The sequence below is a fragment of the Lissotriton helveticus genome, chromosome 7, assembly GCF_964261635.1.
Source record: "Lissotriton helveticus chromosome 7, aLisHel1.1, whole genome shotgun sequence".
NCBI lineage: Eukaryota > Metazoa > Chordata > Amphibia > Caudata > Salamandridae > Lissotriton > Lissotriton helveticus.
The window spans coordinates 300,109,827-300,122,173 of NC_136068.1; the positions used below are offsets into that span (position 1 = coordinate 300,109,827).

At 49.2% G+C, this 12,347-nt stretch overlaps 1 protein-coding gene across 8 annotated transcripts in view; it reads left to right on the top strand.

The window, feature by feature from the left end:
• The window catches only part of EPB41L1 (erythrocyte membrane protein band 4.1 like 1), a 574,086-nt gene that overhangs the window by 432,264 nt on the left and 129,475 nt on the right, over nucleotides 1-12,347 (top strand). For all 8 annotated transcript variants that reach the window (XM_078652088.1, XM_078652086.1, XM_078652087.1 and 5 more), the window contains one exon: nucleotides 9,596-9,638. In XM_078652088.1, coding sequence (XP_078508214.1) covers nucleotides 9,596-9,638 — 43 coding nt within the window. The remainder of the gene's footprint in view (nucleotides 1-9,595; nucleotides 9,639-12,347) is intronic.

Here is a 12,347-nt window from a genome sequence, read left to right on the forward strand (position 1 = left end):
ACAATGTCTTCAAAAAAGACCGGCTTCAAGCCCTGCAGAGAATGCGGCAAAATGATGTCCATTACCGACCCACACAGCGACTGCATCTGGTGCTTGAGCTCGGACCATGATGTGGAGGACTGCTCTTCATGTAAGAAAATGAACCCGAAGGCCCTGAGGGAGAGAGAGGCGAAGCTCCTGGTGGCTAAAATGAAAGCTGGAAAAGGAAGATCGTCGAAGTCTCGTTCTCGAAGGGCGAGGTCGAAGTCGAGATCGAGGTCCGGGTCTAGATCTAGAGGAAGGTCGTCTTCGAAGTCGGCTTCGGACCATGTTTCAAAGAAGAGGAAACATAAGAAGAGGAGACATGAGTCCCGACGTCGTTCTGGTAAGGAGTCGGGGTCGAGGTCGAGGTCACCGAAGGTTCGTTCGAAGGTGGTGACCATTGAAGTTTCGGATCCAGAACCTGAAGGTGAGGCTTCCCCTTCTGAGTCACGGGCGCCGTCTCCGGCTCCGTCTCCGACTCCGAATCCGGCTCCGAATCCATCTCCGGCGCCGTCCCCGGTCCGAGATGAGGAGGAGCCTCATGAGGATGAGGGTTCCGAGCCCTTAAGTGAGCCGAATCCGAACGCTCCTCGAGACAGGCCTGAAGGTTTTCATCCACCATTTCCTGCCCCAGGCCAGGACCCTTCTGCGTTTCTCAACGCGATGTATGGAGTCTTTTCGAGGTCATGGTACCCCTCTGGTGCACCTTCGGGTCCCATGGGTCCTTTGGCGTTTAACTTAGGAGTCCCTCACTCCTACCCTCCGGCTCCGTTTATGCCTTACATGCCGGCTCCGACGCCGCCGTGGCATTTTCCGGCTCCACCGAAGCCGTCGACGCCGGTTCCGGCTTCACCAGCTCCGGGTCGACCTAGAACACATCCCTCTGAACCTGCGGATTCGATCCCGACGTCGATTCCGAATCCGTCGGAGCCGATGGTGGATCCGAGGGCAAAACGGATCAAGATGAGATCCAGAAGAGAGGCTCAGCGCCTTCTGGAAGAAAGGAGGTTTTTGGACTCACAATCTGATCTCGAGGAGGGTGAGTTGGATGAAGATACTTTTGAAGATTTGGCAGAAGCAGGAAGCCTGGATTTCTCTCCAGAGTGGGAGTTACCATCAGGTTCTAGTACTCCTTCTAAGGACATTCAACCCTATCATTTGATTATGAGAAAGGCTGCCAGTCTGCTTAAGTTGACTTTGCCTACAGCAGAATTCAAATCTAACATTCTGACTGAAGTACTCCATTCTCCGAGTTCAGTGGTGGAACCTCTTCTTCCTTTCAATGAGGCTCTAACAGAGCCCATTCTGGAGGTGTGGAAAAAACCTTTGTCTGCTCCAGCTGTCTCTAAAAGTGTAGCCAGAAGATACAGGGTTGCCCCTGATGATCCTGCCTTTTTAACCTCTCACCCTTCACCGGAGAGTTTGATCATTCAGGCTGCATGCTCCAAAAAGAACATTAGTGCTTTCCCTCAGGTTCCTTTTGAGAAGGAAGCAAAGAAGCAGGATCAGGTGGCAAAGAAGTCCTTCTCCTCTGCCAGTATGGCGTTGAAGTCATCAAATGCCACTTGCTTGATGGGGAGATATTTACACGCTCTGATGGACTCTTTACATGTTCTGGTTCCAAAAGTTCCTGAGGACAGCAGGAAGGATTTTGAGGAAGTCATCTCTGACGCTCAGGCAGCGGCTCGCCAGGTCATTCAGAGCGGTTTGGATACTGTAGACTCTGTGGCGCGCATTATGGGCACTGCTGTCGCTACTAGGAGGTCTGCCTGGTTGAAATCCTCTGACTTTTCGGCTGATGTTCAGGCGACATTATTAGATCTTCCTTTCGATGGTTCAGGCCTTTTTGGGAAGAAGGCTGATGCGGCCCTTGAGAGGTTTAAAGATTGCAAGGCGACTGCTAAATCCCTGGGTCTCCAAATGAGAGGTTCTTCAACTGGCAGAAGATTCAGAGGTTTTGGCCGTCCTGCCTTTCGGAATTCCCGGCAAGGCCAGCAGCAGCAGCAGCAACAACAGCAGCAGCAAAACTCCTTATACAGGTCCTACAGGGGAAAGCAAAGAGTGCGTCCTCGTGGACGTCAGGTCTCTTCCTCCTCCACTTCCTCCAACCCTCCTGCCCCTGAGAAGCAGCCCTAGATCCGACATTCAGGATCATGTGGGTCCGGTTGGGGGCCGGCTTACCCATTTTCTACAGGATTGGGAATCGGTTACGTCAGATCTTTGGGTTCTCAATCTTGTAGAAAATGGGTATGCCCTTCCCTTTCGGGAATTCCCTCCCAATTTCCCTCCTTGCCAAGGGTATTGCTCCGAGGAGCATCTGTCTCTTCTGCAAGAGGAAGTTTTAACTCTGATAAGAAAGGGTGCGATAGAGGTGGTCCCAGAGCAGGAAAGGGGTCAGGGATGCTACTCCCGGTATTTCCTGATTCCGAAGAAGGATGGCAGGCTTCGTCCAATCCTGGATCTCAGGATCTTGAATCTCTATCTGAAACAGGAGAAATTCAAGATGCTCACCCTTGCTCAGGTTCTTCAAGCGCTGCAAGAAGAAGACTGGATGGTGTCACTCGACTTGCAGGATGCTTACTTTCACATCCCAATCCTGAAGTCGCACAGGAGGTATCTCCGTTTTACGGTGGGATCGCAGCACTACCAGTTTGCGGTCCTTCCGTTTGGACTTACTACTGCGCCTCGAGTCTTCACCAAGGTGATGGCAGTGGTGGCGGCGCATCTCAGAAGGTCAGGGATTCCGGTATTCCCTTATTTAGACGACTGGCTGATCAAAGCGGAGTCGTCAGAGAGAGTGCTCCATCATTTGCGGGAGACAACCCAGTTGTTGTACAGGTTGGGTTTTTCAATAAATGTACCCAAGTCTCACCTGGTGCCCTCCCAGCGCAACCTGTTCATAGGTGCGGTACTGGACACAACCGTATGTCGTGCATTCCCTCCCCCTCAAAGGATTCGCGACATACGGGAGATGATTCCTTTGTTTTACAATGGAGCGGTCGTTCCAGTCCTGAAGGTCCTTCGCCTGCTCGGTCTGATGGCTTCATGCATTCTGTTGGTCAACCATGCACGCTGGCACATGAGGGCGCTCCAGTGGTGTCTCCGCAGGCAGTGGTATCAGCACAACGGAGACCTCAGGGAGTCAGTGAGGATCTCCAGAGAAGCTGCAGCGGATCTGTCTTGGTGGGGCGTGGAAGGCAATCTGTCCCAAGGAAAGCCTTTTCAACTTCCCCCATCGGTGGCCACGGTGATAACGGATGCATCCACTCTCGGGTGGGGTGCTCATCTGGGGGATCTGGAGGTCAAAGGCCTTTGGTCTCCAGAGGAAAGGTTGCTTCACATCAACCTTCTAGAATTGCGGGCGATACGTTTGGCGCTCAAGGCCTTCCTCCCTTCCCTTCGCAGTCAGTCTGTTCAAGTCCTGACGGACAACACGACTGCGATGTGGTACATCAACAAGCAGGGAGGAGTAGGGTCGCAGTGTCTCTGCAGAGAGGCTCTGCGTCTCTGGTCCTGGGTTCAGGACCATCAGATTTGTCTGATGGCAAATCATCTGGCCGGTGTTCTGAACGTTCGTGCAGACAGTCTCAGTCGGCAGTTCTCTGCCGACCACGAGTGGAGGCTGCACCCGGAGGTGGTTCACGACATCTTTCAGATGTGGGGGACTCCTCGGGTGGACCTGTTTGCCACTCGCGAGAATGCGCACTGCCTGTCGTTCTGCAGTCTCCAGTATCCGATGCAAGGAGCCTTGGGGGACGCGTTTCAGTTGAGTTGGGAAGATCAACTCCTTTACGCGTTTCCTCCCATACCCTTGATTCCTCGGGTTCTGAGGAAGATTCGCCAAGACCGGGCCCAAGTCATATTGGTCGCTCCGGATTGGCCAAGAAGGGTGTGGTATACAGATCTACTCCACCTCTCCTCTCACCCGCCGCTCCGTCTCCCTCTCAGGGCAGACCTCCTCTCTCTGATGGAGGGGCAGGTTTTACACCCCCACCTCCAGACATTGCACCTTCATGCCTGGAGATTGAGCGGGGCAACCTGAATTCCTTTTCCCTCCCGCCTGACGTTGTGGATGTCATCTTGTCAGCCAGGCGTGACTCCACTAAGTCCATCTATTCTTATAGATGGGCGAAATTTGTCACGTGGTGTGGGGAAAGGTCTGTTGATCCTTTGAGGGCCCATTTGTCTAATGTTCTACAATTTGCTCTTTCTTTGGCGCGGCAGGGTCTGGCGGTTGCCACGGTAAAGGGTTACCTGTCGGCGCTGTCGGCTTTTCTCTGCTTGCCTGACCAGCCCTCTCTTTTTAAGTCTCCTGTGGTCTTAAGGTTTTTGAAGGGTCTTACTAATATGTTCCCTCCTTCACCTTTCATTGTGCCTCAGTGGGATTTAAATCTTGTATTGACCTTTTTGATGGGGGCTCCCTTTGAGCCTCTCCACAAATGTCCCATGAGGCTTCTTACCCTTAAGACAGTCTTCTTGGTTGCGATAACCTCGGCAAGGAGGGTTAGTGAGCTTCAAGCTCTTAGCTCCAAGCCCCCATTCCTGACCATTCATGTTGATAGAATGGTTCTTAGGACCAGGGCTGCTTTTCTGCCTAAGGTGGTAACTCCCTTCCATCTAGGACAGTCCATTACCCTACCTACCTTCTATCCTCCCCCTCACCCTTCCAAGGAGGAGGAGAGACTGCACCGTCTGGACCCTAAGAGGGCGGTGTCCTTTTACTTGGACAGATCCAAGGACTTTCGCTTGGAAGACCAGCTCTTCGTTGGATTTGCTGGCTGCAAGAAAGGAAGAGCGGTCCATAAAAGAACTTTATCGAGATGGATCGTCCTCTGCATAAAGATCTGCTACTCTTTGGCCGGTAAGGAACCACCAGAGGGTATAAGGGCTCATTCAACTAGAGCTAAGTCTTCAACCTCAGCATTGGCTAGAGGTGTGCCTGTGGAGGATATTTGTAGGGCGGCGACTTGGTCTTCCCTCCACACTTTCGCGAAGCATTACTGCTTGGATTCCGAAGTGAGGAGGGACGGCCATTTTGCGCGCTCTGTCCTTCAGGATTTCCTGGTTTAGAAGAGTGGACACCCTCCTCCGGGAGTGGGGACTGCTGTGGGACTCTATTCACAAGGTGAGGAATCCACACGGCAGATGTATCTATCAGAAGAACAAGTTACTTACCTTCGGTAACGCTTTTTCTGGTAGATACTATATCTGCCTGTGGATTCCTCACCGACCCACCCGCCTCCCCGTTGTCCACTCTTCTATGCCAGAGTTACTGTAGTGTAATGTATATATATATTTTATTGTCAAGGAAATGTTTCAGTTGCTTTCCTGCTTTTGCTTAACACTGTGTGTTTTGCCTTGAGTACTGTGTACTGTGTATACTTGTATATTTCTACTGTCATTGGTCCGTCCGTGTGCCTCGATGGCACGGAAAAAAGGGCGGAACTGATGTCATCACGCCGGCGTGGGCCTATTATAGGCGTCGGTGACGTCAGCGGAGTCGCGAGCGAGGTCGTGTCTCTATGACGTCAGGAGTCCACGTCGGCGCGAGGCTACGAAAAAAAAAAAGAATTTCCGAATGTTGCTGACGCAAGGGGGTATTCACAAGGTGAGGAATCCACAGGCAGATATAGTATCTACCAGAAAAAGCGTTACCGAAGGTAAGTAACTTGTTCTTTGGGGCTCCATTAGACCTGGGCCGGCCACCTACTGTCTGCGGGCAAATTCTGCTGGTACTCCGGGTAGAAGATAGGATGAAGAAGGATATTAGGCGGGCCGACCACGGAGCTCATTGCAAAGCGTCCTTCGATGCTGCCATCTTGGCCTCTGTAATTGCAGTTACCCTTTGCTGAGGTCCTGCCACGAGTACAGTGCCCCCAACACTAGTGCGGGCCCTCCTGACATGACTATGGGTCCTCCGCAACGAGTATGGAGGTCCTTTGTTAATCAGGCCCTTTGACTTCCGGTCTAAGTTTACTTTTGTGAATTGGGTCCTCAGTAGCCATATTGCCAACCATCAGAACGTGATTTGAGTTCTTGATAGGGTTTCAAGTGCTTTTGAAATGCTCCACTACAGTACAGTGTGGGAGACCCAGCGTAGAGCTGGAAGGCAAGGAGAGTGATTGATACATCCACCAGGACAGGCAGGAACTGGAGTATTGAGTGAATCTGCTAACTAATCAGGGCGTTACCTCCAAATCCCAATTCATTGGTCAGGATATGTCATTTATAGGAAAATGCCTAGGCACTACCAGGCTGACGCAGTATAGAGAAGTAATCCATAAGGAACAGAGTCCATGATCCTTTAAGGAAACACAAAATATAACTATTATACCAATGAATTGAGTACTGATGTTTACCCACCTGCAGCTAATGATAAGAAACTCCATGACATATGCTGCAATAAACACTAGCACTCTGTAACCGCCTAACCACATAGCTAGCTGAACTGTGATTCAAAGGTAACGGTATACACCCAGTCTTAACCCCCACCCTGGAAGGGATCCAGGGCAGCATTCAGAGGGCAGTGAAACTGATGGTTGAGTGCCCCTTCAAATCTTCACTATGCGAAAAGGGTAAGAGAGCTGGGATGACCACCATGAGCAGAAGAGCTCACGGCTGGGCATTGCCAGTGACCAGAAGCATCAATATGTTACCCCCTTACCTAACAGCATCAGAAACAATCACCCTTTCCAGCCACCGTAAACAGAAGCTGTTGTTATCAAACAAACATTTGTAGAAAGCAAACAATTTGTTTTCATTCACTGCTTGCTTCCATGGATTTGCCTTTTCGGGCGCCTGTAAAAAATGCAAATTATCATTACCGAACATAACTGTACATTTGAATCAGAAGGATGGAGGGTTGATCGTTCTGGTTTCATAACTGAAGGGACCAGGACATCTGACAATATGAGTAGTGAGCAAATGACTCACTCAGCAACCTTAGGGGCATAAAAGCCAGGCCGAAAAACAAAATCCAGGTCAATAATTCCTGCATAAGTTAGAAATACTAACCAACACTAATACCAAGGAAACAAAGAAAACAAAGCTGAAACTCAGCAGTCATAAGGAGAAAGTAAGCTGCATAGTTCAAGTTCCTACTCCAGGAAAATAGCGGTGAAAATGATAGTAAGTATATCCCAATCTTTGAAAGATTGAAACAACTTGCACATGACCATACCCACAAAGTGCACGCACTCACATACAAGAGGCTAGTGTATGGAAAACAAGCAGGTAGATTTGCATACCCGGAGGGCATAAGTAATGAATGAAAACAGCACCCAGTACCAATTGCCAGAACAAATCTTGAATCCAGTTGCTGGTGTGTTCCCTTTTCCTGTGTTCCATTAAGACCTCATGGTAAGAAGATAGGCAAGACATGCTCTTTGTCTGTTCCTAGGAGGCTTTCCCTGTATGCATGTGGCTACCTGCCCCACAACCCAAGACATTGAGCATGTTCAAGTGTCGCCAGGTGACCACAGTTAATGGCATGCTGGTAATTGTACACCTACAACTCTAGGCCCAAAGCTCACCCCTACTGTCCTGCTTACTGAACCTCAACGTCCTAGTCCAGAAACGGAAGGGAGAGCTAAATGAGGAGCAAGGGTCTGACAGTCTAAAGTGGCCAGGGTCTGACAGTCTAAAGTGGCCACCATACATGAAACTTCAATAAAGGAGGAGGATGAGTGACCCATCAAACCAGACTCCAATAATCCAGAGGAAAATAATTCTAGCCAAGCCAAGGCCCTGTTGAAGCTGAGTCACATGGGGTCTTCAGAAGCCTAGCCAAGGTAACATCTGCCAATCACTGCAATATCTAAAGCCCGTTGAAGGAAAGAGTCAAAACTGCACCTAAGTTCAAAGAACAATGCAGTCATATTTTTCACCAAAAAAGGAAGTCTAGACCATGACAGGATTTACCTATAGTACAGTTTATGTGGAATCTTGTTTTCGAGAGACAGACAAAACAGGATGTGTAAATGTTCAGGATCCACCTCAAATGGATTGCCTGGGATAGAGTTTAAGGATAAAGCACTTTTTTAGCAAATCACTGTGTCTGTTTCGGGTTGTGGGTGTGCCTCGTGACCCTATTACTGGGATGGGAAAGAGGGACAAGGAGGGAAGGGTAATTCAAATCATCAATGTTATTGTGTATTTGTGCACATTTTTAATTTAACAGAAATCCCTAAAAAAAAGTTAGCCTAACAGGGTGCAAAACCCGGTGTTTGGTTTGTGAACTCTGCACCCACGCCATGACAACTTGTGGCTGTTATAAGACTGAGCAACAATCATCACTTCCACCTTCAAGTGGGAAAATATATAGGATAGAGTTCTGCAGTCTGGTTAAATTCCATAAGTAGATGATCCAGCTGTGACTACTTACATTCATGTGGCAGTGAAAACAAATGTCATTATTTAACACAGCAGAATATAAATTCTTTAAATCCTTCAGTTTAGATTACCCTTGTGTCCACTGTCCCTGTTGAAAGGAAAATTCAGAATTTCTTCCCCTTTATACTTGTCTACAAACCAGTAGCGGCTGCTACCGGATAGGGGTAGTGGGGGTGGGGTGGGGGGGGGGGAGTGAAAAAAAAGAGAAAAAGACATACCTGGAGCAGCTGGCCACCGCCTCTCCTCTTCCCATCTCTAGTCCCGGCAGGAAGAACCCTGGCACACAGGCTCCCCTGAGCCAATCACAACGCTGCAATGCAGACTTGGATTGGATGTTTGGGAAACCAACATCATAAGTTGATGATATCTTAAAGAAGAGTCTAGCATCACCAGCAAAGAGATGGTTGTGAAGTTGTTGGTCGGTGAAAAGAGCTCTCACTGGTCCTGGCTCCATGAATAAATTGAGAGTTTCATGAGAAATAATGGTGTCTGGGAAAAATCCACAGATGACCTGTATGACTGCCCATGCACTGGTGCAATCACAAAGGATTCGATTAGATCAATTTTAGGGCTTTGCCTTCAATGCCTGCATGCCTCAGGAGGATGGTGTGAGTGTCTGATTATGGACAGTTTGGAAGGTGGCTGCGAAGTGAGGTATGCAGAGGGCATCATCTATCAGCTGAAATGGTCTGTTTGTGTTTTGCTGTATCTGCTGGCATGACTGAAGAGATTGTGTCTGCCTATGTAAATCTGCGCTTGTGTTACCATTGCTCTGTCAAAACCTTTGGCAAACAATATGGGTGATGTATTTTAACTACCAAGGGTTCTGGGCTAAGATTTGTTTCTAGAAGAAAGGTAGTGTTTCTCCAATTTAAGAGAAAATTATGTGCACGAGGTATTGGTGAAGGAGACATTAAGATGAGGTGCAATGCGGAGGTTTTCTCATGATTGTAGATCAGAGGATTGTCGTCATAGGTGGCTGCTTTCAGTGATGACAGAAGCAATGGAGTGATCCATGCCTCTTTGGTTCTTTAACAACTAATAGACATTAGTGTCACCAGCATCAGATAGAGAAGAGGAAATTTAAACTATGTAGGCTACATATGAGAAATTTAATGTAGCATGATCTATTAACTGAAGTGTGTTTTTATGAACTACTGGAGATGTTTCTTCTTTTTTTCAGAATTGGCTGGATCCCTCTAAAGAAATCAAGAAGCAGATAAGAAGTAAGTGGTGTATGCTTCTTAAATGATCTCTCTTTCTCTCTGCATGATAAATAAATGGTTGTCATACCCACTCTTACCAGTAGAGCACGCAGCCACTGTGAAGCATCTACTTTTGATGTATACAGGGTTTTTAATCCATCTTTTTTTCTGAGATCATTATCCTGTAGGATAACAAGCTTCACACTGTGCTCGACTTGTGGAGTAGGCAGGCTTTGTACCCTGCCTTACCTAAACATATTCTGATTGGCACTTCTAACCTCAGATTTCTCTCCTTTTAGAATATTCTCAAGTCACTAGACAGGATATGGAAACTTTCATTGCAGTGCTCTTGCTCGCTGATAGGTAGCCCCATGCGTCTCCAACTTGGCTTGACTCCGCACAGAAGTGACGGGGCAGAGACGTCAGTTCTTTTCTTACTGCACCTTCAAAATTAGATCGAGAGCACCACTTCCATTTTAGTTGGCCTTTCAACAACTCCCAAATACTGAATGAGGTGTGCAAGGAAAATGGCCCCACCAGAACTACCAGTTTCAAACTATGCCGTGGCTGCAGAAGCAGATGCAGGTCATGACGAGGTGTGTCTTTTGTGTTTGGGATTAAGGCATGAATCCAAGTCATGGGATGCATGCTCTCTCATGTACCCAAAAACGATCTGGCACTGTGAAGTGAAGCCTTACATCATGAAACACAGGAAGAAGTCACAGATGTCACACAATTCCCACTCTAGATTCAAGTCCATTTCTCCAATGTGATCCCGAGGCAGCTCCCATAAGAGGTCATTGTTTCAGACCAAGTCATACGGTAATTCAAATTCAGTCTAAGTGGATTTCTGCCACACTTTACCTAAAAAGAAGTCCTGAGGGCATCAATTTGCAGCTCATTCTTGCCCAAATCCCTGATTGAGGAGCCAATTCCGTAGGTGGTCCTAATGAGCCACGAATTCCTCAGGACATTGGAGATGCTACAGCAGGTCGAGTCCTTTAAGGAGGCCATGCTGTGCATATTTGGTACACTTTCGCTCCCTGTGGTGCGCCTTTGGGCCCCAAAGGGTCCATAGGGGCTTTCAGTCCAGTTACTGCCAGTGGCCTGGTCCTCTGTGCCATCTGAGCCCCTGAAACTGATCTCAGATTCCACACAGAATCTGGTGCAGATTTCCACTCCGCTACTGGCATGTGCTGGTCCCTTCCCCATCGACTTCGGTTCCAGGGCCTGGGACAGGTCTAGTGCCGACTCTACTGTGTGACACCATGCCAACTTTGTCTCGACCCCATCTAAGGTCATGCTCTGAAGCTGCTGTGACACACCCAGTCTCCTTCCCCAGTCTGATCCTCTGCCTCCTTTATAATGGAGGCATACCCAAAGACTCAATTGTGTACTGGGCTTGATTCTAAACCGGTCATGAGAATGGGGGCGATGTGGATAATTTACCTCCTCACTATGAAAAGGCAGTTTCTACATGGAATTACAGGAGGCAAGTGGGATTAAAACTTCCCCAGAAACAGGGTTGATATTACCTCTTGCACCCCCATTGAAGGAGAGTGCTTTCTTGGCTGTGGTGATTCAACCTGCTGGTAATGTCCTGGACCTACAGCTGCCTTATTTTGAAGTTAAGACAAATGTCCTTACAGAAGTTTTGGAACCTTGGCCTCCTTCACTTGAGCCCTTTCTCCTGTTCATGGTCACTTGGTATACGTATTGGCTTTCTCTGCTGGTGAACAGGCAGGTGGGCGGACTACACATACTGGCACCTAGCAAACCTGACTTCCTTGCCCACCAGCCTACTCCAGAATGCCTGGTGGTCCGGGCTTTCACCAGTTCATTCCCTATGGCACCCCCTCCCTTAACCCGAATGAGGCTCCAGATTAAGAGAAAAGAATATGGTACCTGGAATTCTTGGCATGAGGATCCGTCCCCCGGTCAGGCTACCACTCAGTAGGACCTTCTGTCACAGCAGCAGGGTAGGCTTCTGCACCCAAATTTGCCAATCGACTCCTCTGTGCATGGAGCGCGAGCACCTTGCAGTTAACTGCGTTCAGTCTACCACCTGAGGTTGTTGATGTCATCTTTGCTGCTAAGTATTAATATGCAAAGTCCATTTATGCCAGGCTCTGGGACAAATGTGGGGCCTGGTGTAGAGTCTTCAAGTCAGGTTATTTACAAACTTAGGGGCCGATTAGGATCGCGGTTTTCCCGAATCCTCCGGGCCGGCGGAAGCCACCGCCGGCTCGGAGGATGCGGAAAAACCACTGGGGAGGCACAAAAGACCCACCGCCAAATTAGGATGGCGGTGGGTCTCAAAATCTGTCCGCTGCTTTTCCGCCGCGGTCGCCTTCCGACCGCGGCGGAAAAGCTCTAACATGGCTGGCGGTGTCTATCAGACACCGCCAGCCATATTAGGATGGCGAAAAACAGATGCCTTTCCGCGGCGGATTCTCCGCCGTGGAAAGGCATACGGTGAATTCTTTGGGGGCCCGTTGCGGGCCCCCAGGGTGAGTGGGGGGTACCTATGGTACCCCCCTGCATTTGCGTGCACGAAGCGGCAGGCACCGCGCGGTGCCTGCCGCTTTGTGCATGCAAACCTTGCGGCGGGTGCTGCTTCAAGCAGCACCCGCCGCAATGTTAAATATTGAGGATGTGACCGCCAGGCTGGCGGTCACATCCTAATTGCACTGGAGGGACCGCCGCTGCCCCTGCGGACGGTCCCTCCTC